The following is a 27,118-nucleotide window of genomic DNA, read 5'->3' as shown; positions in this document are numbered from 1 at the left end:
GATCAGTGAATAAGCAAGGGCCGGTGAAATCCAAAGATCTCCTCGTACTAAATCAACAACATCGCGAGTGAACAGGTGTCTGTAAGCACAAGAAGAAGCAGCCTTGCAGAGATTAACTAGAGGCTTCCTGTTTCTGGTGGTACCTAGTTTCTTCACCAAATGCATTGTTGTTCCTTGCCGTTCAATTCAGGCGCACGGTCCCATCAAATATTTCACAGCCGGCAGTACCTCGGATGTTCCCGCTGCCGCCGTGGCCAGACCATGTACGCCATCAATGCAGCGGTCATCTCATCTCCATTGCATATCCCTCTGAGATRATCATGTACGTGTCGTGCTCACATTGTGTCTCCTGTCGATATCGATACCTCCCCGCTCTGCTACTAGCTGATGGAAGCCACCGCGGCCGCAGTTGGTTCCGAAGACCAGGCGAAATACTCATGCTCGCAATGCAGAAAGGAGTATAGAAGACCGGAGCATTTGAAACGCCATCAAGCATCCCATCTGTCAGCACGACCGCACAGATGTGCTCTCTGTCAGGCTTCCTTCCGACGCTCTGATCTCCTTCGCCGACACGAGAGGACATGCACTGGTTCGATGCTGAAAGGCAGCTCCTCATCGAGATCCGCATGTGACCAATGTGTCCGCAGCAAGAAAGCGTGCAACTCTTTGCAGCCGTGCTTGAACTGTCAAAGGAGGCAGAAGAATTGTAGTTACGGTTCAGGCGAGCAGTTGGAGAACCCAAAGCCCATGGATCATCTGCCTGTTGATGCCAACCATCTCAATACTCCGACACAGGACTTGACTACGCTTGGATACATGGATCTGCTCTCCGAAGACTTTCAACAAGATCTCGCAGATTCATGGTCTGACTTTGATTATGCGATCCCGCCTGGCTCGTGGAATGGTCCTGATTGGCCAATCGAACCAATGTCGTATGGTCAGCGTCGGGTCGCCTTGCAGTTTCTGGAGAGATTCACAAGAAACGAAGGCTTAGTGGCCTCCTTCGATTGCTGTACCGAGACAGAGAGAATTGCCGTTCGAGACCTAGCTGCAGCGAAGCACCTTGGCTGCCGCTTTGATGCTGAAAGTCCGGTAGCCGCACAATGCAGCGAGATTGTGAGCTTGATTCAGGAAGTCATCACCGTCAAGCCGCGCAATAGTGTTGTGACGCAGTCATGGTCTGCTGCAGTGCAAGAAGAATGTGCCGCTTTCTTCTCTCCTACTAAGCTCTCCTTGTTTGTCGAACTTTACTGGACGATATGGTCTCCAAACATACCGTTTCTCCACCGGCCAACCTTTAACATTGGCTCTGCAAGGCCAGTGTTGCTGGCAGCCATGGCAGTTATCGGCGCATCCGTGTCATCCGAAGAGCATGACAGATCCAGTGCAGAAGCGTGGTTCTGTTGCGTAGAGGAAGCAGTCTTTCGGGACGATGAGTTCTACTACGATGGTAGTAGAGAGTCCGCTTTTCCGCCCAAGAGTAGGATACAAGCTCTGCAGGCCTCGTACATTGTATGCCTTTTCCAGAACTGGCAAGGTACGGACAGCAGTAAGCGGCGCATCCGCAGTTTTCGATATAGTACCGTTATAGCGGTAGGTCTTCCTTTTGAGTAGGATTGAGAAATGCTTACAAGACTACAGGTAGCTCGCGACATTGGTATCGCCCACGCGAGACACCCAATCTATAGCCCGAAGACATTTCCTTCCTTCGACTGGCACGAGTATGTCGTACGGGAAGAGCTCATTCGGACCTTGCTCTGGATATTCCTCCTCGACACTGCTTTTGTAATTTTCAATAACCACCCGCCKAGAATGGCCATTAAAGAAATGCGTACGCATCTTGCACTCAACGAAGGTGCATTCCAGGCCCTGACCCGTGAGGCCTGTTTTCAGCTATTACTGAGCAGCACGACCAACACTCAAATCGTACTGACCTCGTACTGCGAGATGATGTGCAGGCAGCGCTTGAGTGAGGAGAGCAGCAAAAGTTTGGCAGACGTCGGTTCATTGAACCTTTTCGTCTTGACTTCAGGTAATTGATCTTCACGCAAGGATGGAAAGTTGGGCACTGACCAGCACAAAGCATTACATTCAATGATATTTCAGTCTCAGCAAGTCTTTGGATATGACGACCAAATGACACCAATTCGGACTGGACTGGAGAACTGGGTAACAACTTGGCAGAAGTACGTGCAGATTTACGCTGTCCTCCAAAGACATCAGCCACGATCAACAGACGACCAGGCTTTTGGTAGTTTATGGCAGCGCATCGGGTTTTATCGCTCAGCAGATGAATACTGGATGCTTGCAAAACTCATGGTTGACCGTGTTGCTATCAGCAGCCAGATTGAGGCCAACAGGACAATCGGCGACGAGCCTGCGACGGACGACGCACAAGTGAAAGATGATATACTGGGCAAATACGACGAGACGAGCATGCGTCAAGTAAATGAACTCATTACCGACTTTCAGAGGATCTTGACATAGTTGCCAAACAGCTGGCGGTACAAGGATACATGATCGACGGCAAGTGATCGACATGCCCACGCCCACCACCGCTCCGCCTCTCCCACCTCCCCGTCCGCCGCTCCCACCTCCGCATCCGCCAATACTCTACTTGCTGTTGAAGTAACGTGGTCAGCACGAACATCATTGGCTACTAATACTAGGAATAGATTAGTCCTATTCAAAAGGTTCAGAATGCTGCTCGCTGGCCGTGTAGGAAGTACCTCCTTCGGCGAGCCGTTGAAGCCCGGACAGGAGCAGCGGCTCGAACCTGCTCCCGGACTTCGTGTATATATTGATCGCGGTGGTCTCCTCTATTGCCCTACATCTTTCTTCCTCCTTCACACGATCTCTTCACAATGATGCACATATCACCAGGCCTTGCGGCTCTGGGAGCTTTGTTGATCTATGGCCTGTATCGACTTTTGTCGATAGGAAGACGACCCAAAGGATATCCGCCTGGCCCGCCTACAATTCCAATCCTGGGCAACATCCATCTGGTGAGGAGATGGTAGCTTATCTATCCCGTACGCCAGCTCACATCCTGCAGATGCCAACCAAAGACGCACACCTGCAATTTGAGAAATGGGCACAAGAGTATGGCGATATATACAGCTTGATGTTGGGCACGAAGACTCTGATTGTGCTCTCGAGCGACGAAGCTGTCAAGGAACTGCYCGACAAGAGAAGTAGCAACTTTTCTGATCGTCCTGAGCTGTACATCGGCATGGAGCTTTGCTCCGGCAACCTTCGGGTGCTTATGATGGTATGCATACTTCAGTCACATGTTTGCTGTATACTTACACACATTGTAGCATTACGGCGCCAAATGGCGTAGCATGCGCAAGATGTTTCACCTGCTCTTGAACCAGAATGTTGCCAACGAATACGTTCCCTATCAGATACTGGAAAACAAGCAAATGTTGAATGACTTGCTGGACACGCCTGACAAGTTCTTGGAGCACATCCGGCGATACAGCAATGCACTCACCACGTCTATGGTCTTTGGCTGGCGGACACCTACATACGAGGATGAGAACATCAAGCAACTCTTCGATGGCTTCTCTGAATTTGCTGTGATCAACCAGACTGGAACTGCTGCCTYGATAGACTTCTTCCCATGGCTAAGGAAGCTGCCGGATGCTTTGATACCAACGAAGGCGAAGGCCAGAGAGCTCCACAACGTCGAACGAGAGCTGTACCTTAAGCACTGGCTGAGAGCAAAACAGGAGATCAAAGATGGAACCATCAACCGTTGCTTTTGCGTCGGTATGGCGGAATCACAGACGAAAGATGGCTTCAGTGATGCACAAGCTGCCTACGTGAGCGGGACCCTGCTCGAAGCTGGGTCGGACACCACGTCAAGCACCCTTTACGCATTTGTCCAGGCTATGCTTCTCTACCCTACCGTGCAACGCCACGCCCAAGAAATGATCGATAACGTGGTGGGRACTTCGCGCTTACCTACGATGGATGACATGCCAAACATACCCATTGTTCGCATGTTGATGAAAGAGACTCTTCGCTGGATGCCTACGACCATTCTTGGTGCGGTCCCACACGCCGCCACCAACGCTGATACCTACAAAGGCTTCATCATACCTGCTGGCGCGGGAGTAATGAACAATGTTTGGACAATCAACCACCACCCTAACAGAGCACCCAACGGTCGAAAGTTCGATCCCACTCGTTACAAAGATGATCATCTCGGTCTATACGATTCCGCTTCCAATCCAGACGGCGCCAAGCGTGACATGTTCACATTCGGTGCCGGACGACGCATCTGTCCAGGAATGCACGTCGCCGAACGTAGCTTGCTTCTAGGAATCGCACGAATGCTGTGGGCATTCAACATCGAGCCTGTCGTGGACGCAAAGGGCAACCAGATAATCCCAAATCCCGATGAGCTGACGCAAGGTTTCGTATGCATGCCAGTTGAATTTCCAGCGAAGATTACGCCACGATCAAAGGAACGAGCAGAGGTCATTAGGAGGGAATGGCAAGTTGCTGAGAAGGATTTGCTGGATCCAGTAACGAAGCAATGGATTTCCACGCCGTTGTGAGATGGAGATGAAAATGTCGTGATACCTAGCATTAGTGAATGCGAATCCTTGTGTATTGATTGACTTCCACACCAAGCCCTACAAGGACACCCGCGTCGTTCTCACACCACTCTCACCTAACTAGGGATCTAGGGCTTTCCCAGTGTCATCAAAGGTTCGTTCATCTGCCCTAAACCTGCTACAACTAGTCGCTGAGTATGGCGGCATGGATGTTGAGTCGTAAGCCCAGATCCATTGGCTTGATTATAATTTTACTAAGTAATGTGTCTGATAGCGTCAGACCCGTCGAATTCAATATGGTACTCAGATCAGGGATCCTAGTTGATTTCAGAGATCAAGAACGCTAAGAAGAGCGTCTCATCACATCGTTACAACTTGTCTGTCATACATAGCGTTCTTGAATTTGTTCATTCGTGACATTTGTGCAATTCCTACAGGCAATAATCAATCCACTAGGCTGCTTTACCACCCCGATCAATGACCTTTTCAATACTCCATTCCTTGCCCTTTCTCACCTGAACCACTTTCCAAGCACCAAGCGGCCAGCCATTCGTCCCGACAGCAGCAGGATCTCGCAGCGCAACACCAACCCAGCATTCCTGTCTCTTCCCAGCATCTCTCTCCACAATCTTACCAATCGGCTTCCCAATCTCCAAGAGCGGTGTTCCTTCGGCAAGAGCAGCGAGTTGCTTGGGTCCCACCGTGGCCAAAGCATGCATGCGAGTTCTCTTCTGCTTCTCTCCCACCGCATTTGCGGAAGCACGGCTGAGACTTGAGTAGACTGCATACGCAGGCATCTCGTGCGTTGAGAGTCGAGAGAGGACGCTGCCGGAATGCRTGTAGACGTTCTTTGCTTGTTCCTGTTCCTCGATGGTCGCCTCCCGATCTGTCTCGTTGACTGTCGATAGAAGCGTGCGGTATGGCACTTCGATTGCTCGCCGAGGATTCCTTCCGGGGACTACATTAGGCAGTAGGTCTGCGCGAATGGCGATCTGATCAATGTAGCCCGCAGCGACAATCTGCTTCAGAACGGCAATTTGTTTGGTCGTGGGCGGGGGAAGATCATTGTTGAAGATGGCATCTTGGCCGTTCTTGACGTGAGCCTGCATGATATTGTGTAGCTGGCGACGCAGCTGTTGAACCTCGACCATGCCTTTCTCGCGGAGGAAGTACTCTGTGCAGAATGCCGGATCATTGCCTTCTTGTGCATGCGCAGCCACCGCAGTGAGCAGTTTAATGGCGTCGGATTGACTGTCCCATTGAGACAGCTTTTTATTGGCACGACCGTATGCCTGTCGACGCTGYTGCGCGGCAGTGAATGCAGCGTTATCGGCAAATCTGTGTGCCTTGTACTCATCGTCGCTCGAGTCTCCATTGCGATCTTCATCATTCCTCGAAGCGATCTGCGGTTCCGGGATAAACAGATCACCTACCGCCAGCCCAGCGACAAGTGCAATCGTATGAGCAAGAACTCCGTTCTCAAGGCCTAGCAATAGCATCTTACCGAATCGAGGATTAACAGGATAGTTGATCAGCTTCTTGCCAATGTCGGTAATCTTGCCTGCTCTGGTATCAATCGCTCCGAGATTTCTCAGCAGCCGCTCGGCTTGCGAAAGCTGTGCACTTTGAGGTGGAGTTGGAAATGGAAAGTTGACTACATTGTCAACCTCCATATTTTTGAGCTGCAAGACTGTTCCTTCAATGGGGGTTCTCAAAATTTCTGGCAGAGTATGCTCTTCAAAGTATTGTTCGTAGATGGCCGAGCTGTAGAGCCGATAGCAGTGGCCAGGGCCTGTTCGACCAGCACGACCCATTCTCTGAGATGCACTGGCTTTGGAGATCCAGTCGATGCGAAACTCCTGCACGCCCGTTGAGATGTCGTAATGCTTCTCCTTGCTTCGGCCACAGTCGAAGACATATTTGATACCGGGAATGGTCAACGAGGTTTCCGCCACGTTAGTAGCTAAGACGATCAGTCGCGAGTCGTCGGGAGTGGGTTGAAAAACGCGCATTTGCTGACTGGTCGGTAACGCAGCGTACAATGGCAGGACGTGAGCCTTTATTGGCCCACGCACAACAGGGACTCCAGGCTCAGCCTCTACAGCAAACTCGTCYTCATCTTCCTCATCGTCAAGTCCGATGATTTCAGGTTCAGAGTCAGAGTCATTGTCCATTTCCCGCTCGAGGTAATCGTTACTTTTCGTGTCTCGCGAGCGGTTGTCACGGGGTCGGGATAGCTCAAAGCCTGTGTTATTATCTGCGAACGTCTCTCGCAGCCTCTTCGCAACGGTCTGAATCTCATCCTGGCCTGTCAAGAACACGAGAATTCCACCGGGTGGTAGCTTGCGATGTCCCCGCGAAACCTTTGCGACTGTTTCTGCGACAAAGTCTCTTTGAGTCTTTCGGGAAAAGTGTTCTGTGACATGATACTGTCGGCCTTCTGCTTGGACGATGGGTGGTGTGTTCTCCCGGAATAGCCTGTCATTCGCCAGGAAGTCGGCGACTCGCAAAGTGGCACTCATGATGATGAGTTTGAGAGGGTGGTGTTTCTCCGGGCTCTCTCGACTTAAATCTTGCCGGAGCGGTACAATACGAGAGAGCATGCCGATCAGAATGTCAGTGTTGACGCTGCGCTCGTGCGCTTCATCAATGACAATGGCGCTGTATTTGCTCAGGGCAAAGTCCTGTCCAATTTCTCTCAGCAGGATACCATCGGTCATGAATTTGATGTTGGTGTCTCTCGCTACTGTGCTGTCGTACCGGACCTGGTGAGCTACTCTTTTGCCATGCTCTGGGCCCAATTCGTGCGAGACACGACTCGCAACCGATACCGCAGCGACCCTTCGAGGCTGTGTAATTCCAATCATGCCTTTGGAGGCATACCCATTCTCGAGGAGCATTTGAGGAAGCTGTGTCGTCTTTCCAGATCCTGTGGCTCCACACACAACAACTATAGGATTGTTGTGAATCGCCTCCATGATCTTCTGTTCGTCCTGAACCACTGGCAGCTCTAGCCGGGCAGCTTGCACATCATCCGGACGCGAAACTATCACAGCAGCGTTCGGTCGATAGGCGTCCTTGCTGGGCTGTGTAGAGAGTTTCAGTGCTTCCGGATCCGGTGACGGCGCACGTGGGGTGAAGTCCGCTCTGATAGTACGGTCGTTCGTTGGAGCAACCGAAGGCGTAAAGCCTAGCGAAGCATTGCGTTGTGAATCAGCCCAGGATTTGAAGGCAGAAACGCGAGCTGTCTTTTCTCCCGCATCCTCTCCGTCGTCCTCACTTTCCTCATCATCCTCATCCTCCTCATCTCCGCTGTCCTCGTCTTCTGTGCCGGAAATGGCAGAGTTGCCGTCCTCACTTTCTCCTACAAGAGCTTCGTCTGTTTCGGAAAAGCCATTCCACTCGTCCTCGCCTGCCTCACCCTCTCCCTGCCCATCATCATCTTCTTCTTCCTCGTCAGAGTCATCCTCATCCTCCGAGTCGTCACCTCTGCCGTTCTCCTTCACTCGCGAGACCGGGTTTCGAACCTTGGCCTCTTGCTTTCGCCGCTTACGCTTCTTGATGACTGGTTGTCCAGATTCGTCTGTTTCCAAAGGGCGCTTCAAGCCGCTTCCGAACGAATTTTGAACCGCGTTTGTGGGCTGTGTCGTCGTGGGCTGTGTCGCCGTGGGCTGTGTCGTTGTGGTATCCGTGTGATCTTTCATGCTACCGTCCTCGTGTGCATGGTTATCATCGTCTTCGTCGTCCTCGCCATCTTCCATATCTTCCAGCATKTCTTGCTCTGCACGAGGAGGCCTGCTCTCGAACAGAATCGCATCTTGGTTACCATTGACGTCCACACCGGCCGCACGCTCCCTCAAGGCCCGCTCCAGCTGCTCTTTTTTGTGCAGCTGCACTCGTCCCAACTTCTTCGAGCTGTGCATCAAACTGGTGTCCACCTTTTGCGCCTCTAACTTTTTGATAATTTCCATATTCTCATCCTTGCGGAGTTTCGTATCGATGTACTTGTCCAAGCGCTTCTTCTTCTTGCCAACCACTTTGTTGTCCGGCGCATGAGCAGTGAGCTCGCTCTTCAGCTTGCGCCTTCGCTCGTCCTTTTCGCTCTCCGTCGAGCGAACATGCGACTCCGAGTTGGGAATAACATGATCGCCATCCTTCCTCTTCACCTTTTCCAAGCGTCTATGCTTCCGCTCTCGAGGCACAAACTTTGGTGGCATGGTAATGTGAATTGGAAGACGTCGGTTTGCAGCTCCAACTTTTTTGAGACCCTGCTCGGAATCGGATTCGCAGATCGCCCGGATCTCGGTCCGATCCCGAGGAGTGGATCCATCTCGCAATCCAATCGCCAGATTGAATCAACTGCACGTCTCGAACTTGATCAACAAGGAATACACCCAGCGCCAAGCTACTTCAAGAAAGGCCGAGCATCGAGAGCTTACACTTGTACTTGTGCTGCAACGATCGAATCGCTCACYACGCATACACTGCCAAAGAGCCTTCAATAAACATCATGGCCACCACTGCAGCACCCCAAGCAGATGTCTATCCTTCTCCTTTCCCGGCGCCTTCAAAGTCAGCATCGGGTCTCATTGAAGATACACTCACTGAAGTCTCGTCCACCATTTTCTCCGACAAGATCTTCATCACAATATCTCAAGCTGGCAAGCTAGCACACTGGGTTCACGTTCCGCTCTCCACAGCTTCGGCGGACCCCATGAGCTCTGGACCAGTTTCGAGCTACGATTCAGAAAATAACCTGCTGCCAATGAGCCACTTGACTGCGACTACCGTTCTCGGCGGCACTAAGCGTGATGAAGAAGTCATTGGTCAGACTATAGCCACCACTATTGCCAGTGCCATTCTCATGAAGCGGCCTCATGAAGAGCGGCTTCTTGTGTTGGGAGTGGGGTTGCAGAGCGGTATGGCTGGGCGGACGCAGTTTGATGAGATCACTGGCCTGGTTTTGGAAGTGTTGTAAGGCGAAGTTTGCATTGCTATCGAAGTCATCACTGGCCACGAGGACGCTCTTTGCCAAGTACATACCAGGAGATGAGAATGGTGAGGCTTTTAGCGACACTTCACAGTGTCACAGGCATGTGAAACTCCATCGACTATGTGCCATGTTGCCCCAACCATGCCACATTGAGTGTGGACAAATCTCGGCCTCAAATGGCCGTTGAGCCTCTGCCCGGAGGAGAAACCCCGCCATCCAGGTGGAAGATCAAACGATAGTCGATTGCAGCAAAAAGCTCGGCATGGAAGATGCCTTGCTGAAGCACAATGGGCGAATAGCACCAGCCTGGAGAGCGTATACAGATAGTTGTTGCGTGCCGTTGCCTAGTCTACATCCGGCATGACGAAATCATGCAAATACCTACTCAATCCATGAATCCTTACAACACCAATGTACTTGGCTTGCTCATGTCTTTCTCGAGTTTCTTCTACCAGTGTCATATCACAGCAGACATCAGCATGCATGCTGTAAGAAGTAGTAGATGCGTTTCGAAGCCCACACTCGTCCGACTAGGTAGCGATCAGTAATGGCATATCTTACCACGACTTGCAACAAAACCTCCCAAGTACATCTTCCGTCAGCTGCGGCAATAAAATCTAGGCCTGGCCGCATTCCAAACAACGCTAGGCAAAACGCACAATCACATGCAAGAGCAAAAAGTTGGAAAATCCGCCCACACATTCCAGAGCAAAAACAAACAATACCACAGCCTCAGAACGAGCAGAGGAAGGGCAAAAGAATATGGACGACGTAAGACTCGAACTCACGACCTCATCCAAGATAGAATACAGAGTTATCAGCTCGCATGCTTGCTAAGGATGCGCGCTACCTGTAACATGTATTAGCATACTGTTATGGTACACAGGGATGCCAGAGAATCCTACCAGCTGCGCCAGACGCCCAGGTGTTGTCATGCTGCAAGGATCCAAAGTTTGGTACATATAGCTGATGTATTGCTCGCTGGAACAATTCCCGAAACTTCACCGCATTTTCGAACTTTTTGGATTCACCCACGGCACTAGTGGCTTGGCGTCTTGGCGGAGCCCCATTACACGAGCGCAGGACACGACAGATTTCTTGATTAACTTATGTGAGTATGAGATTCGGTATTGTGATGCATGTGAAACATATTCTGTATGCAGATTCACATACTACTTGGAACTTCCTTCCTGCACGCTGATCGACAACTGGACAGCGCTCTGCAGATCGTCAATACCCTCTTCCAAACCGATGAGATGGTTGTCTCTCTGATCGTATAGCGTCCCACCAGAGGCCCAGATACGTCTCAGAGTTATACCGCCTGCCTTGGGATTTCCATTCTTGTAGGCCTCTTCCTCAAGCTCCCTCAGCTTTGCCAGACTAGTATAGCCAACGTCCCATTTCTGTCCACCGGTTTGCTTCTCAAACTCCGTTACCAGCTCATTTTCTGTAGTCGTAAAAGAGTTGACATGTAGAGCTTTGTTTCGAGACTCYTCGGGGTGAAGCAAGGCTCCAACAACAAACTTGCCTACATCTCTCATCGTCGAGAGAGAAATCTTGCCGTTGCCGTCGCCGATGACAACCGCACGTTTACGCTTGACATCAAAACATCCAACGGCTTCTTCTTCGGGCTTTCTTGCACCAAGATATAGTCCACCGTCTGCGTCTCCGTAAGGGCCGGTTACAACGTAGGTGTAGTCAAGGTTTGTGACCTCCTTAAACAGGGCTCGGACTTTGAGCTTCAGCTGATGAGGCTTCTCGTTGGCAGAACTCTCCCAGTACTCAATGTCCGTCCCATATTCCGAAGGCAAAAACTGACACCATCTTAGCAACAACAACAGCCATTCGTGGGTACCATCAGACAAGACTTACACGCTTCACATCTGGATGCTTGTCTGCAAGCTGGATCAGCAGCAGTTGCTTGTCAATCACAGGCCTTCCCACACAAGATACGACAGTATCAATGCCTTTGTAAGCTTCATTTACATCCGACTCAGAAGTAAAGTCTCCAGTTATGACACGGACGCCCTGACGTTTGAGCTCTTCAATCCTCTCTGACTTGGAGGCGACTGTTTCTTTCGATGTGAAGATGGAGACACTGTCCCAATGAGCTTTGTTAGCCACGATGGCATTCGTGATGCGAGTCCCTATCAGTCCAGTGGAGCCAAAGATCAATATGTTCTTCGACGCCATCYCAATTCTTTATAGAGAAAAAATCTGCCGTGATTACAGAAAAGGGTGGGCTTCAAAGTTGGCAGCTTCCAAAATGATTGCGTTCTGATGTCGAAGGAACGGGAGATGGGCAACATGGGGCGTTGTCCAAGCCGAGTAACCGAGCCGGTGGGGTCCTATTTATAATCAAAATGCCGGCTAAAGTTGCATCAATATTCAGGTGAATGCCGAACCATAATCACCGCAACAACAACATGTGAAGATGGCGTTGGAGCTCACCTTTGTAAATCAGTACGGGGATAGTGCTCCGAAACGCAGACGTTTGGCCAAGGCGTGCGAGACTTGTCGATCCCGAAAAGTCAGCATCTCTCGCATGTCAACACACAACCTCGCTGACCACATCGTTGCAGAAAAGATGCATGCACTTTGCAAGCTCGAGTGGCTCCAAGGGGGCGACTGCAGGCGAAGACGATGATTCGGGAAAAGAGACTGATACAAGTCCAACATCCAATGAGAAAACCAAAGCAAAGCCCCAGCGTCGAGATCGGGTACGATCTCCAGCGCCAAAGCAACGAGTTTTCATATCCGACATGAACCCTGGAACAGCTTTGCTACATCACTCACGACCAGCCATTCCAATCGAAAGCARGCAACCAAGCGATGTTGGCATTTGGGTCGATCGGCGAGAATGGGACACTCTATGCCAGAAACATAACACTTCCCTTGATCCCGAGCACTCGGCCGACTCTCCAAACCAGCGGCCTCATGCTACCGCGATAGATCCACTGATTGACATATACTTCYGACGACTCCACCCTGTGCTGCCCGTGCTGGAGGAGGATGATTTCAGGAGAGACCATGCGTCCGGAAAGGTGCCAGAAGCTTTATTGCATGCCATTTGTCTCGTCGCTGCCAAAGATGCAGAAGCCGAACCACACCTCAAACTTGCAGAAGCGACCGAGACTCTCGCGCCGCGCGAGTTTTGCAGCAAAATCCATGCATCCGTCATGGAAGCTTTGCGATGGCCCAAACGTTTCGAAAAGATTACTCTAATCAGAATATTAGCTTTGGCATCCCTCCATGCTGAAGGACCAGATGGAGGTGAGGAGGCTACCTTGTGTCTCACCCAAGCTATGCACTATACTCAGACCTCTGGATGGCATCTCGGCCAGCAGGCTGGACAGGCATCAGATGGTGACCTTGCCACGAAACGCTTATTCTGGTGCCTGTGGAGCCTGGACCGCCTGAATAGCTGTATATACGGAAGACCTCTTATGATGGCAGACATCGATATCGCCATCGAGCCATTTGCTCCGGGCGAGAGTGGATTTCCAGCCTTTGATATTTGGCTCTTTCTGGGAAAAACGCTCAACAAGCTTATTTCGTACTACCGACCTGGCACGGCGATGGATGTAACCGGCTGGGAGGAAGGGTTTCCGAGCTTTGAAGACGCCGTAAATGAGGCCAGAGGATGGCAGGTTCCGCAAGACATACTCGCCACACTCCATCTATTCTACCTGCTGGTCGCCGTACTTTCCCATCGCTCCCGAGGCGTGAAGCATATCCAACGTGCGACTCCATCGTACGTCCGGCAAAGTCTCTGTGCAATTGAGATTCATCGTTTGATGGGCTCGGACATGTTGCCTTCAATCTTGCCAGTGCCGCTACTCCCCTATGCGATATCTTTGGCATTGTCAGTGTCCTACCAGCACTTACGACAGTCCCAGCTACAACATCAACAAGAAGATGCTCGCTCTGATTTCAGGTCTTGCTATCAAGTCCTCCAGAAGTTGAGGAGAACCTGGTCGTCTGCAGACCTAATTGCMATCATTGCGAAGAAAGTGCTCGACGAGCTGAATAAGTCGAGCGATCTGTCCAACTTGCGCATTGGCAGAAATGCTGAAGCTGGTGGTAATAGCCCCGGAATATGCGCTGCATCCTTGGCAAGGCCAGAAACATTGATAGACAGGAGATCAAATGTTGTCGATACCGAGATTGAAGTAGCAACGGCTGACCCTCCCATTGGCACCGAGCAGCAATCAACTGGAGCGGACGACGGGCTCAATCTTTTCGATGGCATGGACGACGTCTTTTCGACCTTTTTAGATGCCGGGAACCCAGTCAATCTCGACGAGTTCTCATTTGTGGATGATCTGAGCCCTTTTGATTGGACTGCCATTCAGCCCTGAGGTTGATAAACAGACGACAGCATCAATCAATCTTTGATGCACGACTACCCGGGATCCACAACTGGTTCATGTTGCACAAGCAGGGGTTGTAGCGAACTTGCAGCAAATGACGTAAAATTACGGGGAAGTTGGCAATGAACGAACCGGTTCCACTCACATTCCAGCCYCCTTCAGGACTGGAATTGTCTGCATGTAAGAAGCGCATTTCCCTGATCGTTGCGGAACATACCTGATTCGCGATCCCACACCGCAAGCCTCAACTTTTTCGTACCGAAAAGCTACAGCATACGACCTTTCCCAACACGGCATAACGATCCAACCAGCAATCATGGCCTTTGACTCCGGTGACCGGCCTCTTCATGAGTACGTCGCTAATCAAGCATGATCCTGGACGAGCAATGCTGACAATGATTTGCAGACTCCTCTCGAGAGACATGGTCGACATTTATGTTGGTACTGAGAACACACATTGGATTTTGCACGAGAAACTACTCTGCTACCGAAGCCGCTTCTTCCGAAACATTTTCTGGAGGAAGACTGGGAAGAAGGAAAGCGTGTATGGTTTACCAGACGAGGAGGATGAGCCCTTCAAGCTATTCGTAGGATGGCTATACTCAGAGCGGATACCCACACCACGAACGGAAGAAGATCTCTCACCGTTGTTGGATGTGTACCTCATGGCAGAGAAGTGGGAGATTAAGAAACTCATGCTGGAGGTCTTGGATGCCGTACGCACCTATTATCACGAGACCGACACCTGGCCGAGCTTACGACGTGTGCAATACATCTACTCCAACTCTGATGTTGAGTCTCCAATGCGACAGCTGCTGGTGTCTTGTGTCGCACGTATGCTTGTGACGGGTGAAGGTATGCCAAGGCATTGGCAGAGTGCACTTTGCAACAATGGGCAGTTGGCCGTGGATGTCATTCTCTGCGTACAGAAGTGGAATCTGGAGCCGGAGAAGATTCCGGAGCCTAGGGAGCAGAGTGTGGCGCCCATCATGAAGGAGGCTCAGGCTCATGGCTTGAAGACGGACGATGACGATGAGAAGCTGGACTGGGGTGACGGTCTCACGCCCCCGCAGTCGAGGGACCAGAGCCAAGCGGACGAGGACGAGTAACGAGTAATGACAGGACTCATGATCAAGTCAGAGAGCATATTATAGTCGGAGAGACTGGCAGCATTGGTAGGCGCATTTGTGTTTCTGCTTCATACATAATGAGTACTCGCAGGTGAAGAAGACTTCGTGAACCAACCCATTTCTCATTTCAGGGACTTCTCAGGTACTTGGCACCGCGCCCAGCAGGAGCAAGACGTGACCTTCATCGGTGATAATCCGCTATCAGAATATCACCCTTCCACCCTTCAAAGTCCAGATTTCAAAAGAGATCAGGTCCTTTCTACGGGGCCTTCTTCTGGGCGCGCATGAGCTCGATCGAGATGGTGTCCTCGTCGAATACTCCTCCGCCATGGATGTTGCGCTGGTGACTACYGAGCTGGGGAACGTACAGTCAGTTTTGAAATGTTTCATTGTGAAATATGCGAGACCTACCTTTGGCCTGCAAAGTGAAGGATATAATGGTTAGCGGAATCTCAAACACCGAAACTTAGACAGAGACACGGTGTAGCTGGAGAGACATCTCCGAACTTCCCTGTAAATCTTCTGCCCTTCAGTAACTTACATGAAGCTATCCAGGAGCTCGCAAGTGGCTAGCAGGAGCTTGCGAAGAGCAGCCTCCGGAGTGGCTCCCGAGGCACCCTCAACGGCAGGAGTGATGCCTAGCATGACGGCCGCGGTGTATTCGCTACCTCCACCAAAAATTACGACATCAAGCTTGTCATTCTTCGGGGTGGGAATTGCGCTCGAGTTGGACGGAGACACCACCGTGGCGATGGAGTTCAGCAATGGCAGAGTTGTGGGAGCGGTGGATCCAGGAGGGCGGACGACCATCATTTCGGCGTTTGCTTGACCGGTGTTAGCGGTATGAGCTTTCTCCAGAAGTAAGCAGTAGAGCATTTACCAAGAATCTGCGCACGCAGTCCAGTGATGTCGGACATTGTTGCAAGTTGTGTTTGGATTTGGGTGGACAATCCGGATGTTACGAAGCGGCGAATGCAGGTGTCGCTGTGRGAGTGTCGGAGACAAGTGATGTCTTGAGGTCGGCTGACCTGGGAACTTAAAAGTGAATGAGGGCAAACAACGTCCTTTGAGCTATTTTGCCTGGAAGGAGCCCTCTGCAACCAAAGTCGGAAAGCGCGAGACAGTTCCTGCCGACAGGGATGCCGCCTCGGTCTTCACGCAAGCTTTGAATCCATATGGATGCTCCTCGACTGCCATGCCATGGGAGGGGGCGCCTTGGAACGAGTGTTTCTAGGACATATACCAGGCACATATGAGCATCAGATCACTCACGAACCTCCTTCACATTCACTTGCTCTGGCTTGAGGTGCTGAATCGACTCCTCTTCAGCGATGCCGTCACTCTCCCCCAGCCCGTCTGGATCCCGTTGATCTTCCTCTCCGTCGGCGGCCTTGCCCTCTTCCAGCTTGCGGTACTTTCGCCGTGCCTTTTTGTCCGCGCTCGCCTTCTTCTTCCGAGCCCTTTCGGTTTTGATTGCCGTGCGACTTTGCGGCCCCTTTTCGATATCTTCCAGTTTCTCCCCCAGAATCCTTCTTGCCGTCCTGCGATTCTGCTCGCGGCTACGGGTTTCCTGACTCTTTACCACAATACCAGTTGGGATGTGTTTGAGCTGTACGGCCGATGAAGTCTTGTTGATCTTCTGTCCGCCGGGCCCGCTTCCTTTGAGGAAAGACTCAATGAGATCGGTTTCGGGGATCACCATTCGTGGAGGTAGAGGCTTCTCGAAATGAGCATGGAATACGGAGAAGTTGCGCACAAACGAATTTTGTTTCGCGACAATCGCGACATTACTGCACAATCTCTTGACAGACATTGCTGCTCGACTGTAATTCCTGGAGAGAAGGGTGTTGTCCATCCGCTGGATTGGAGCCAACCGGGCCAGTCTCGAATGCACAGACCATTTTCGTTCCGACGGCTATTACAAGTAAGCGTCTCGGGCCGCGCGGGCGTCTCCGATAAGGCTTAGCCTACCAACGCGTCGGCGCGTCTCCCCAAACTCTAGAAGCTCGGCTGCACAATTGTTGTGGTAGCACACCATCAATACACATTCTCAACCCATATCATCAATGGTATCCCAATGGCGTGGCGGCCTTGCGCTGAACGAACAGCAAGTCTTGCATGGTCGGTTCAACAACTTGTAAAGCTCGAGCACTTCATGCTAACACGCGCTCAGATATCACACTCACCGCTGAAGCGGCAGCACCATGTATTCCGTTCACAGCATCATTAAGATTTCTATCTATAGTTGAAGTCGATCGCATACCTCTATACCTCAGCGTCGGCAAGCCATATGATGTCGTAACCTCCCAAGAGGAGACGGCGCGCTGGTTCTCGACCATTTTGCTTGGGAATGATGAGCCGCGCAATACGCCATGGTGGCAGAATGCAAGAACAGAGTCGCCACTCGGAGTCCTGGCTGCTGTTGATCAGCCAGAGGTTATGGCAAAGCCCGGGTCAGCTAAAGCTTCGACACCGCGAGTAACAGAAGTGCTCTTCTTCGCAGCCGCTCAACCATTGTCAGGCACCGGACGCCCTCTCACCCCTCCACACTCTTCCCCAGCAGATGCCGAAGACTCACAGGAGATTCAACCCCAGCTCCGAGTTCATGCTCTACCTATATGCTCGGATTTTTACCTCCATGAGCCAACGCCACCCCCTTCGCCTGGACTTGAAGGGAAATGCTTTGAAGCAACATTTCTACCCTTGAAAATACCACATCCCATTGAAGCAACCGAAGTCATCAATCGACCGCCGGTGAGAAAGCGCAAAAGCGCGAACGAGGTGTTCGAAGAAGCTACAGAGCGGCAAAAGAAGGCGAGAAGGCAAGGTGGCGGGGGAGTCTCTGCTGCCGCTGCATCCCTTTCCAGGATAGAAGAGCCACCCCCAAACCTCAACCATCGCAGATCTATCAGCAACACTCAGTCAGCGGTGCCTCTACAAAACCGACCCCTTTCTCGATCATCGAGTGTCGCCTCTGTCAGGCCCGGCAGCGTACGTGAACCATCAGTCTCGGCAAATACCAAACGATCTGGACTTTCACGGTTGCAGAGTGTGTCGGACGCTCCTATGAAATTCGAAGAGTCGCCCGTCGAGAAAAACAACAAAGAGTTCATTTGCAAGGTTGTGAGCGCAGGCATGCGGCTCTATGGGATTGTCCAGCCCAAAACGCGGAAATCCAGAGCCAACTCAATGGTTCCATCTGCGGCTGAGGAACTCCCTTCCGATGAGCTAGAGTTGGAGAAGAAGAGTGCCGAGGAGTTCAAACTGGTCTATTCACATGCGTATAAAGGGACGTGCTTTGCATTTCGAAAGTACATCACAGATACGCCATTACAGGCACACACTGAAGCTCTACGTGCGACTGTGGACCGACTACTCGCTGTTTACTGCAATGATCCCCTCACGCTGGACATTGAGGGTGGCGATGATGGCTTTACACCTGGAGGGAGGAAAGCATTCGGGTCGTCGGCTTTGCCTGGCTCGGAGAAGAATCCGTTCTTGCACACTGCTGTCGGTAATGCCAGCAAAACAAACACGCCGTGCATAAGGAAAGTCTCATGAAGACTCCTGGCGGGGGATTAGGCATGAGACGTGAGGGGAGACACATCATCTACAGCTACTTGCGTTTCGCTTCCAGTAGCATATGTGGCACGAACGAACTACGAAGGTCAACGATATGAATTACGCATCCAAAGAGGCTGAGCACCTAGAGAGTCACGAATCAATTGGATCAATGCTTTTCATTCATGAACATCGTATGAATAGMAGACGATACAATCTGGTTCTGGCTACACCCTGGCCCGCGTGATCAATAGCAAGTCATACATAGGCTCGTGTCGCATAAATGTCGACCCATGCCTCGAGGCACGTCTAACCCTGACAGCCTCTAAAATATCCATTTCCTGGTCGTTCCCGCTCCTCGCACGAAGCAAAAAGCTGCTTAGCATCTTCGAGCCTCTTCAATCCACCACACAGAGCGGTGACCATCTTTATAGTGACTGGACGGGCCATCGTGCGGGCGCCTGTGAGTCGGCACCTCAAATTTGTTCGTCATCTTGCTGAGTGTTTGGCGGTCACTTTAGGAGCGGACGCCGTGAGGTGATAACGACCCAGCCATTTTGTCGCGGGTAGACAGCGTCAGTTGGTCACCGTAAATGCCCAATTAAGACGGTGTTGTGGCTATGCCCGGTTAAAGTGTGATGTGGAGGAAGGTAAAGTATGTCGTGTGTTGGAAGATGTTTGATTTTGGCTTCGGATACAGTTTCCACCCAGCGAGGCACGACAATCCTCGATTTAGTTCTCCGATGGTTGAGAGCTCAACTCGTAACCAAGCCGGGTCTTTGATAAATAGAAGGGAGGCGGACAGCACCGTGGAAGGGCTTCGCATGAGATTCGAGAGAGGGGAATCGTCAGAGTCTGAGCTCGTGTTCATTAGTTCACATGAGTTTGCAGGTCCAATCGACTGGGGCACCACAGGCGATTCTGAAGGCAAAAACTGGTCAGCGTAGATGCCGCTGCCGCCTGGGTCATTGTAGTTCATGCACGCTCAAGTCCGGAGCCTTTCACGAGAGACATGTAGGCCTCTTAATAGGCCTCTTGAGTGTGGCGACTATCGAAGAGGAATGTAGAAGTCCTCATCGTCTCCCATCTCGTCGGAGCTCCAGTCATCTTCTCGATCCCTGCCGGCCGCCTCCAGAAAGTTCGCCAGATGAATCTGCTGGCGATCGTTAACGTCGCGCTGCTCATCTCCAGCACGAGCGGCTGGAGGCCTCTGCGCGTCTCTTGCCCGCCCTCCCCGGCCTCCACGCTCATGATCCCTCACAGCCTGCGCTGGTCCCTGGCCTGGAATCCGTGCGGCCGGAAAGGGATTGTGTTGCCTCCTACCACCTCGCGGTTGTTGTTGTTGTTGTTGTTGAGGCTCCACCGCACGACCTACAGGAGCGTGCAAAACGACAGCCGGAATCTCGTCGTCGAAAAGGTTGATCTGCGCCTGAAAATCCGCAAGCGGCACTCCACGCGCGGGAGGCTCTGGTGCAACAGGCAATGCCCTGGCATCTGCTTCTGCCTGCAATCTGGCTCTCTCTTCAGCCTCATCCGCCTCTCTAGCMACATCAGCAGCCATCTCAGCAGCCCTAGCTCCACCAAAGCCTCTGCCGTCTTCAGGCGCCTGTCCATCGTCGCCTTCCTCCAACTCCCATAGTCGTTGATAGCAGGTTCCACCCGGAACATTGAAGTGCTTGTAGGGATTGGTCGCAGGTATCCAGAAACCACATAAATAACAGAAGTGAGTCTTACAGTTAAAGCATATCATGTGGTTGCAGCCCATGGTCTTCTGTACCGGCGCACTGCAGTGGGCGCAAGGCGAGGTGAACTTGCGGATGTAGTCGTACGTGGCTTTCTCTTCGACAGAAAGCTCCGTAGGATCCCGAGGCTGGCATCGAGCAAATGGACCATGCCAGCTTTTGTAACAGACTTTACAAAATGCCAAATCACACTTCTCGCAGATTGCGACACGATCCGCGATGTTGGGCGGAATGTTTCCTGGGTTCTTCGTAGGTTCTGACTCGGACTGGCCTTCCTCAACACCATCCTCCACCTCGCTTTCCGGGTCCAGCGCAACCTCCATGGTAGAGATGTAAGTGACCAGGTCTGACGGTATCAAAGGATATCTGTCACTCTTAGCGGGTCCCTGGCACCAACTTCGTGGACAATATACAGTTGTTTTGTCCGCTTCGAGCTTCTTCTTGCGTCTCATTTCGAGGTACCTCTTCACCATTACCTCTTCCACACCCATGTCAAGGAGCTCGCGTGGATGCACAGTACGCTCCGTCTTCCGCTTTCGCTTCTGACCGTCGGCRCCGATGCGTTCTGAGGAACACCCGGGCTCCAAACACTTAATCTGGGACACATCACCCTCTTTGATGCCATTATTGTAGACGTCTTGAAGACACTCGCGGCAAAAGACGTGGCCGCAGAGCTTCATACGATAGCCTAATGATATCATCGTCAGTGATTACGTCAAACGCGATGAGTCTATCGAGAGAAGTACACACAGTTGATGCCCTTCTTTKGATCCAGACAGATGCCGCAGTCGTAAGTCTCGGCGTTGAAGAGTTCCTGGACGGTCTTCTTGTCGAAGTTGACAAGATCAGACTGTTGCGCGGCTGGCAAAGTCAAGCACCCTTCCAGATCAAATCCTCGTTCAGCCGCTTGCTGCAGGTGGTCGATGTAGCCAAAGAGGATCTGACAGCGTCCAGATTCTTCCCAAAGACTGACGACCTCACACTCTAGCTCGCTGAGTTTGCTACTTGGCAGCCATGGTGTTCTTGTTGACAACCTGACAACAGGCGGGCCGTCATTGGGATATTCCGATGGCAAAGATATGCGAAGGGTGAAGGGTGGCAAATGCGAGAAGCTCAGTTCACGCGCAACTTGTGGAGGATCAGCTGCGGTAGCATTCTCTTGTGTGGTATCGGGCAGTGCGAACCGGATTATCAGAGGACTTGCTGGCGATACCGGTAGCTCCAAAGTAGCGGAAAAGGCATCGCTTGGGTCGATTACAAGTTCTGGATAGATGGCGGCAAGCGTCTCCAGTTCCTCTTGCCGCTCGTCGTCCATGCCGACAGATGACAGCTGACCGAAGGACGTCAGTGCACAAGACAAGAATGTCTTCTGTCTGGATAGGTCTCAGCTTTGTTGTTGGAGGACATTGCTTCACGAAGAAAGCCCGAAGAGAAGGAGGCAAATAAATAGTGATGACTCAACCGGTGGCGAGGTTCAGGTTCTGCACGGCCGACAACCTATGTCAGCGCGTGAGTCTTGGTAGACGTCGACGCTGATGATGAATCTAGAGTTGTTGTCTTCAGCCTTGGGATGGCTCCGTCTCTAGCTTCAAAGGCAAGTCACGAATGATCCTGGTATCCTTGGCGGAGCGACCAGAACTAGTAGATGAAAAGGGTTTAGTCTACTCGTTGCTGTCTACCGAACCATGACGACGTCTGCTCGGCCAACATCTGTTACATGCCAGTCAAATCATGGAGAAACCTCCGCTCGCTTCGCTCTCCCTCACGCATGTGCACTATGACCCCACCGACCCGATCTCGTGGCTCTGCGCTCATCTTGCCCTCGTTCCGCAGGCATTGGTCATAACATATGTTGCGTTGGTATGGAGTACACGCGAGATTGAGATCGTGATCATGTTCGCTGGCCAAATGGGCTGCGAGGCGTTGAATTGGATATTGAAGCGGTACATCAAAGAGGAGAGACCGACGCGTATGTCTTGGATAATCTCACATCGAGCTTTGAAGGGCGGAGGCTGATGTATATCTACAGAAATGCTAGGCAAAGGCTATGGGATGCCCTCTTCGCACGCTCAATTTGTCGCTTTCTTCGCAGCATACCTCTCTCTCTTCCTCCTTCTCCGTCACGATCCGCACAACCATCCACACGCTTCCTCTACCCACGCTCCGACACCTCTATGGCAGCGTCTGGGCTTGGCTGTCCTCTCCATTGGAGGCGCTGTCGCTGTAGCTCAAAGTCGGATCTACTTGAACTATCACACCCCCAAACAGGTCTATGTAGGCAGCATAGCAGGCGTTTCTTGCGCGATTGCCTGGTTTGTGGTTACGAGCATTGCAAGGCAGTGTGGCTTGGTGGAGTGGTTGTTGGAACTACCGTTGGTACAATGGGCAAGGATGAGGGATCTGGTAGTGAGTGAGAGCTTGGAAGATGCTGGTTGGGAGAGGTGGAGGATGAACGTGCAGAAAAGAAGGGCCCTTGGAGGGAAGAAGCGCAACTGAAGTGAACGTGCCTTGACGGGACGTGCTGCCGTCTCTGGACTGGTTGACTTCCACTACCTTTCGATCAGGACGCAAAGTACAATTCCAGGCAGTCATCCGCTAATACCGGAGTTGCACTGCGATTGAGTGGTGAGCCGCTCATGGAGTAGTAATATTTCGAAACATGCGCTGTCCCCTGACTGCAAGCTCACAAGCTCTAAGCTTGGGAACGCTAGACAGTGGCTATACTGCTGGTGCTGGGTACCTATTTTGATCCCGGATCCTTGCTACTTAAGTACATGCTGTACAACATGACTGTAAGTATCGAAGAATGAAGGCTCTGAACCGGTAGGGGGCATCTCATGGCATCCCTGACCTTTGGCGGTACGCATGACTTGAGTCGAGAATAATTCTGTTCGACCACATACCGATTCAAAGCGAACGGCGTTCACTCATGTCAATACATTGTGCTCAATTTCGCTCCACGTGTGCCGCATCGTTGATACATAAACATTGAGCTGGTCTGTGATCGCGGCAAGTGGCATGGTCAAGCTCCCACTAGCGGTGCGAGTCTTCTGGGATTACTTTTACAAGCCAGCGGTTGTTGTGTCAGCGAGAAGTGGCGGTAAGTTTGATGGATGCCATCACAGCGAATGATGCAAAGTGCACGACAGATAGCATGTTGTACTCCGGTCTCGAGCCACATGTCCAGGGGGCTTTATTCGAGTTCGTTTTACTCAGCAATGCATTGCAGCGACGGAAAGACAGTTTCGCAGCCCCGTTATGAACGTGTCGCCGTCGAGTGACGAATCAAGCATAGGTCATTCATTCTGTCTCAGAACATGTGGACTTTGCTCGCAATCACAGACTTATCAGCTGTTCCTCAGATGTGCTGGCATACTATGAGTAGAAGTGAACTTTGGTCATCGAAGGACACCTCCGCATGTTCAAATATCGAAGTCAAGACCAAGGCTCTAGTGGAGCCAGAAAACTCCCAGTGCTGTCATCGCATCTGTTCAGTGTCCTGAGCCTGGGTCAGTCTCTATGACCTTGCGGTTATTGAGGCTATGCGTGATTCGCACGCCACAGTGACATCCTGTTCAGTTCTAGATGCTTGCCGCTTGACGGAGATATCTCCTGCATGTTCGAAGAGTGTCAGCCTCGCCTTTGAGCGGAAGCGCTTCCTGTTTCCGTTGGACTCCTCCTTGACGCGCAATTGAATGAAGTGGCTAGATACCTTATGAAGAAGACTTCCTTGGGCCGATCTACCTCCATGGCTGCCCACACTCTGCAACTTCGCAAACAGCATTATGCCTTAAATGTAACAAAGGAGTTTCTGGTTTCTGGAGGTCGTCTAAGAATCAGGAAAACATACATCGCCGAGGTAGACTGAGCGCTCGAATTCCTTCACTTGGTTGTGTCGTAAAAAGTAACAGACCTGCCGGCTACACGAAGACTCACACGCTCTGTACAGAATTCAACTGAGTGATTTGATGCTAGCAGCTCGTAAATTTCTCAGAAAAAGGAGATGTTCTCTGCACTCAACTGAAGGTGACAATTGCTCGCAAACCCCTGGCTCCAAGATTCTGGTGACGAGGCATGCTCTGCATGTGACACCCGCTTGGCATTGCAGAAACGTGCTCTCCTGTATCGTCTCCACCGTATGGACCTTTTCGACGGACACTTTTCAGGTCATGTTGGCAAGGCGATCATCCGAGTCCTGCGAGTCGAAGCTGTTGCGGGCTCTGAGGTCATCTTGGAGGAGTAGAGATAGCGATAAGAGGAGTCATACGCAAACAGTGCACAACAAACGCTGCGCAGCCCCGCTACGCGCCCACCGCCCGCCTCCCGCGCCGCACACGGCTTTTCTCATTCGGACAGCAACATCATCCTCCGCCCTTTGCACCACCACACCACGCCACCACACGGCGACACCACCAGCGAGCGCAGCGGAACGGAGATCAAACCAGTGAGTAAGAAATCCCCCTTTGTGCACACGGCGGGCAGGCAGACAGGATGGCGGCGGGAGATCGGGCGTTGCGAGACTTCTCGCAGTCGACCAATGGGTTTGTAAATGGCCAAACGGCCTATGAATTCGTGAGTTGCATTCTACCATCCCTTTACCGTTCAGACGTATCTAAACCCGCAGGTCTGGGGAGAGCCTCTGTGCTGCCGGTGCGGCACCATGGGCCACATGCCGAGAGATTGCGGGGGAGAGTCGCTCTCGCTCGTCGAGCGAGAATACCTGGCCACCATGGTCAGAGACGCAACAAACCGGGCGAAAGACGCCAAGGGGCTGCCGCACAATGCGGCGACGGCGCTTCTGGCGCCACCAGACCAGAAGAAGCCAGCTTTCTCCAGGCCTCGAGAGCGACCACGCAAGCACAGTGCCGGATCGAAGGTGGGCGGCCTGATGCGTAACGAGTCTGAGATCCGGATCATCAACAAGACGGAGGCCGACAAGGCCAGTCTGAGACCAGCCAGTAGCACCAACAGCCAGCTGCCTACTGAGACGGACAGAATGGCAAGTTCAATGACCGCCGTCAATGCATGGCGCTTGAAGAATGGTTTCCTGGCGACAAGTGAGGTCGGTGAAGCTCGGGTCGACCCGCCAGCAACGACGCCAGCTCCTGGTGCTTTAGCGAACACCGACCAGATTCCCAACATCACCATTGCCCCTCCAGATGTCATGGGCACTGCGGACATCACAATGACGACCGGCGAGTCAAAGATTACTGGACCGCATCCATCGACCATTCGCGTGTCGGCGCCTTACATCACACAGTCGGCGATCGAAAAGCGTCTACAACCACTCGGTCTGGACGCTCAGGAACGCAGCATCGCAGAAGCCCGCGAAGATGGCTTTCGGTTGCAGGGAGTCACTTGGCTGGATAATGTCCGCCGCGCACTGCAGCTGCCCATCAAGACGTACACAACTGCGTGCGTCTACTACCACAAGTTCCGCCTGGCACATCCTACGAGCGAATACAGCTGGTCCGATGCCGCGGCCGCGAGTCTGATCACAAGTTGCAAGAATGAAGACACGCTCAAGAAAAGCAAGGACATTCTTGCAGCTGCCTACAACCTCAAGCAAGCCTCTACCCACGAGCAGGTCGGTGCGGACGATCCCATGTTTGATCTGCCCAGCCGCGCAGTTGTCGGCGTTGAGAGATTGGTGCTTGAGAGTGGTGCCTTCGACTTTCGCAGCCGGTCGCCCCATCAGACTTTAGTTAAGATCAGCAAGAGCCTTCCACCTAGCGAGGACCTGAAGGGTGTTGCACAACTGGCCTGGACCATCATGACCGATTTGCATCGCACCTTTGCGCCGCTGAAGCAGACAAGCGCCACGCTGTCGTTGGCGAGCCTGGAGCTATCGGCCCATTTCATGGCTGCAACATCTGAAAACAACACCTGCACCGTTCGCGATGACTTGCAAGCGCTCAATCTCGGCACGTGGTTCACAACTCGGGAAGAGGTCATGGAGACGCTGCTTGATGCCCTGGATCTTTACACTCACCACACGAACTCCACCATCCTTGGCCCGAAATATTCTCTGGACGACTTCCTCCGTATACGCCTGGCACTCAACAAAGAGTGCTCCGAGGCCCATCTTCCTAGATACACAACCGTGCAGCCTCCACCATCGCCAGATAACGCCAATGGAAGTGGAAGTGGAAGCACGTTACGGGTGGCTAACGGCCACCCTACACCAGTCTCTCCACCCCAGCCAGGCTCGCAGGCTCCGCAACAGAGTACATCAGCTAGATCACACCAGGCTACACCCGAGGATGGAGGTACGCTACGGTTCATGTTGAATCCCCAGAGAGCCGTTGATGAGAAGGCTGAGGTGAATCGCTACTACGTCGAGGAGTGGGAGGAGTACGAAGAAGAAATCCACGTGCCAGACCCACGTCACACATCTATGGAGCGTACTGAGCGACACAGCCTACCAGACAGGCCAGATCGGGGACGCGACTCACGCTCAAGAGAGTTCGACGATCGAAGAAGTGCACGTCCGGAGCGCGAGCCTCCACGAGTGCCGCTTGCGATTGAACGTGAGCGACTGAGGACCCGGGAGCGCGATGCCGAGCGAGAGCGTCTTCGTCTGAGGGAGCGCGATCGCGACAGACGCTACGACGACCGCCGCTACGACGACCGGACTGGAGATCGGCGCTTCGATGACAGGCGCGATCGCGGCGATCGTCGCCATTACGAAGAGGATCCTCGTCGGGGCGGCAATGGCAGCTCTCGGGATACTAGACGCTGATGAGACCGG

General features: G+C 52.2%; 13 protein-coding genes; 8 read left to right on the top strand and 5 right to left on the bottom strand.

The window, feature by feature from the left end:
• Nucleotides 1-387: 387 nt before the first annotated feature.
• On the top strand, nucleotides 388-2,487 carry RCC_09373 (related to C2H2 transcription factor; the record flags this gene model as incomplete). XM_023774615.1 has 3 exons in its annotated part: nucleotides 388-1,593; nucleotides 1,642-2,032; nucleotides 2,084-2,487. The coding sequence occupies 3 exons, from the start codon at nucleotides 388-390 to the stop codon at nucleotides 2,485-2,487; spliced, it is 2,001 nt and encodes a 666-aa protein (XP_023630383.1).
• A 377-nt stretch (nucleotides 2,488-2,864) lies between these two features.
• RCC_09372 (related to O-methylsterigmatocystin oxidoreductase) lies at nucleotides 2,865-4,568 on the top strand (the record flags this gene model as incomplete). XM_023774614.1 has 3 exons in its annotated part: nucleotides 2,865-3,005; nucleotides 3,056-3,271; nucleotides 3,321-4,568. 3 exons carry the CDS (start codon nucleotides 2,865-2,867, stop codon nucleotides 4,566-4,568), a joined length of 1,605 nt encoding a protein of 534 aa, XP_023630382.1.
• Nucleotides 4,569-5,020: 452 nt separating this feature from the next.
• On the bottom strand, nucleotides 5,021-8,785 carry RCC_09371 (related to DEAH-box RNA helicase (Dhr1); the record flags this gene model as incomplete). The annotated part of the gene is made up of 1 exon (XM_023774613.1): nucleotides 5,021-8,785. One exon carries the CDS (start codon nucleotides 8,783-8,785, stop codon nucleotides 5,021-5,023), a length of 3,765 nt encoding a protein of 1,254 aa, XP_023630381.1.
• Nucleotides 8,786-9,078: 293 nt separating this feature from the next.
• RCC_09370 (uncharacterized protein) lies at nucleotides 9,079-9,546 on the top strand (the record flags this gene model as incomplete). Its single annotated transcript, XM_023774612.1, has 1 exon — nucleotides 9,079-9,546. One exon carries the CDS (start codon nucleotides 9,079-9,081, stop codon nucleotides 9,544-9,546), a length of 468 nt encoding a protein of 155 aa, XP_023630380.1.
• A 1,187-nt stretch (nucleotides 9,547-10,733) lies between these two features.
• On the bottom strand, nucleotides 10,734-11,754 carry RCC_09369 (related to phenylcoumaran benzylic ether reductase; the record flags this gene model as incomplete). XM_023774611.1 has 2 exons in its annotated part: nucleotides 10,734-11,375; nucleotides 11,434-11,754. 2 exons carry the CDS (start codon nucleotides 11,752-11,754, stop codon nucleotides 10,734-10,736), a joined length of 963 nt encoding a protein of 320 aa, XP_023630379.1.
• A 241-nt stretch (nucleotides 11,755-11,995) lies between these two features.
• RCC_09368 (uncharacterized protein) lies at nucleotides 11,996-13,922 on the top strand (the record flags this gene model as incomplete). XM_023774610.1 has 2 exons in its annotated part: nucleotides 11,996-12,091; nucleotides 12,144-13,922. The coding sequence occupies 2 exons, from the start codon at nucleotides 11,996-11,998 to the stop codon at nucleotides 13,920-13,922; spliced, it is 1,875 nt and encodes a 624-aa protein (XP_023630378.1).
• A 328-nt stretch (nucleotides 13,923-14,250) lies between these two features.
• On the top strand, nucleotides 14,251-15,043 carry RCC_09367 (uncharacterized protein; the record flags this gene model as incomplete). XM_023774609.1 has 2 exons in its annotated part: nucleotides 14,251-14,285; nucleotides 14,341-15,043. 2 exons carry the CDS (start codon nucleotides 14,251-14,253, stop codon nucleotides 15,041-15,043), a joined length of 738 nt encoding a protein of 245 aa, XP_023630377.1.
• A 280-nt stretch (nucleotides 15,044-15,323) lies between these two features.
• Nucleotides 15,324-15,981, bottom strand: RCC_09366 (uncharacterized protein; the record flags this gene model as incomplete). XM_023774608.1 has 4 exons in its annotated part: nucleotides 15,324-15,419; nucleotides 15,476-15,482; nucleotides 15,606-15,888; nucleotides 15,945-15,981. 4 exons carry the CDS (start codon nucleotides 15,979-15,981, stop codon nucleotides 15,324-15,326), a joined length of 423 nt encoding a protein of 140 aa, XP_023630376.1.
• A 347-nt stretch (nucleotides 15,982-16,328) lies between these two features.
• On the bottom strand, nucleotides 16,329-16,877 carry RCC_09365 (related to polypeptide chain release factors; the record flags this gene model as incomplete). The annotated part of the gene is made up of 1 exon (XM_023774607.1): nucleotides 16,329-16,877. The coding sequence occupies one exon, from the start codon at nucleotides 16,875-16,877 to the stop codon at nucleotides 16,329-16,331; it is 549 nt and encodes a 182-aa protein (XP_023630375.1).
• A 253-nt stretch (nucleotides 16,878-17,130) lies between these two features.
• On the top strand, nucleotides 17,131-18,625 carry RCC_09364 (uncharacterized protein; the record flags this gene model as incomplete). XM_023774606.1 has 2 exons in its annotated part: nucleotides 17,131-17,185; nucleotides 17,238-18,625. 2 exons carry the CDS (start codon nucleotides 17,131-17,133, stop codon nucleotides 18,623-18,625), a joined length of 1,443 nt encoding a protein of 480 aa, XP_023630374.1.
• A 1,048-nt stretch (nucleotides 18,626-19,673) lies between these two features.
• On the bottom strand, nucleotides 19,674-21,682 carry RCC_09363 (related to HFB30; the record flags this gene model as incomplete). XM_023774605.1 has 2 exons in its annotated part: nucleotides 19,674-21,055; nucleotides 21,118-21,682. 2 exons carry the CDS (start codon nucleotides 21,680-21,682, stop codon nucleotides 19,674-19,676), a joined length of 1,947 nt encoding a protein of 648 aa, XP_023630373.1.
• Nucleotides 21,683-22,098: 416 nt separating this feature from the next.
• Nucleotides 22,099-22,863, top strand: RCC_09362 (related to CAX4 protein; the record flags this gene model as incomplete). XM_023774604.1 has 2 exons in its annotated part: nucleotides 22,099-22,336; nucleotides 22,397-22,863. The coding sequence occupies 2 exons, from the start codon at nucleotides 22,099-22,101 to the stop codon at nucleotides 22,861-22,863; spliced, it is 705 nt and encodes a 234-aa protein (XP_023630372.1).
• A 2,233-nt stretch (nucleotides 22,864-25,096) lies between these two features.
• Nucleotides 25,097-27,109, top strand: RCC_09361 (uncharacterized protein; the record flags this gene model as incomplete). Its single annotated transcript, XM_023774603.1, has 1 exon — nucleotides 25,097-27,109. One exon carries the CDS (start codon nucleotides 25,097-25,099, stop codon nucleotides 27,107-27,109), a length of 2,013 nt encoding a protein of 670 aa, XP_023630371.1.
• Between the last annotated feature and the right edge of the window lie 9 nt (nucleotides 27,110-27,118).

The sequence above is a fragment of the Ramularia collo-cygni genome (genome assembly GCF_900074925.1).
Source record: "Ramularia collo-cygni strain URUG2 genome assembly, contig: RCC_scaffold17, whole genome shotgun sequence".
NCBI lineage: Eukaryota > Fungi > Ascomycota > Dothideomycetes > Mycosphaerellales > Mycosphaerellaceae > Ramularia > Ramularia collo-cygni.
Note: the sequence above shows the minus strand (reverse complement) of the source record. Positions and strands in the feature narration are given on the sequence as shown.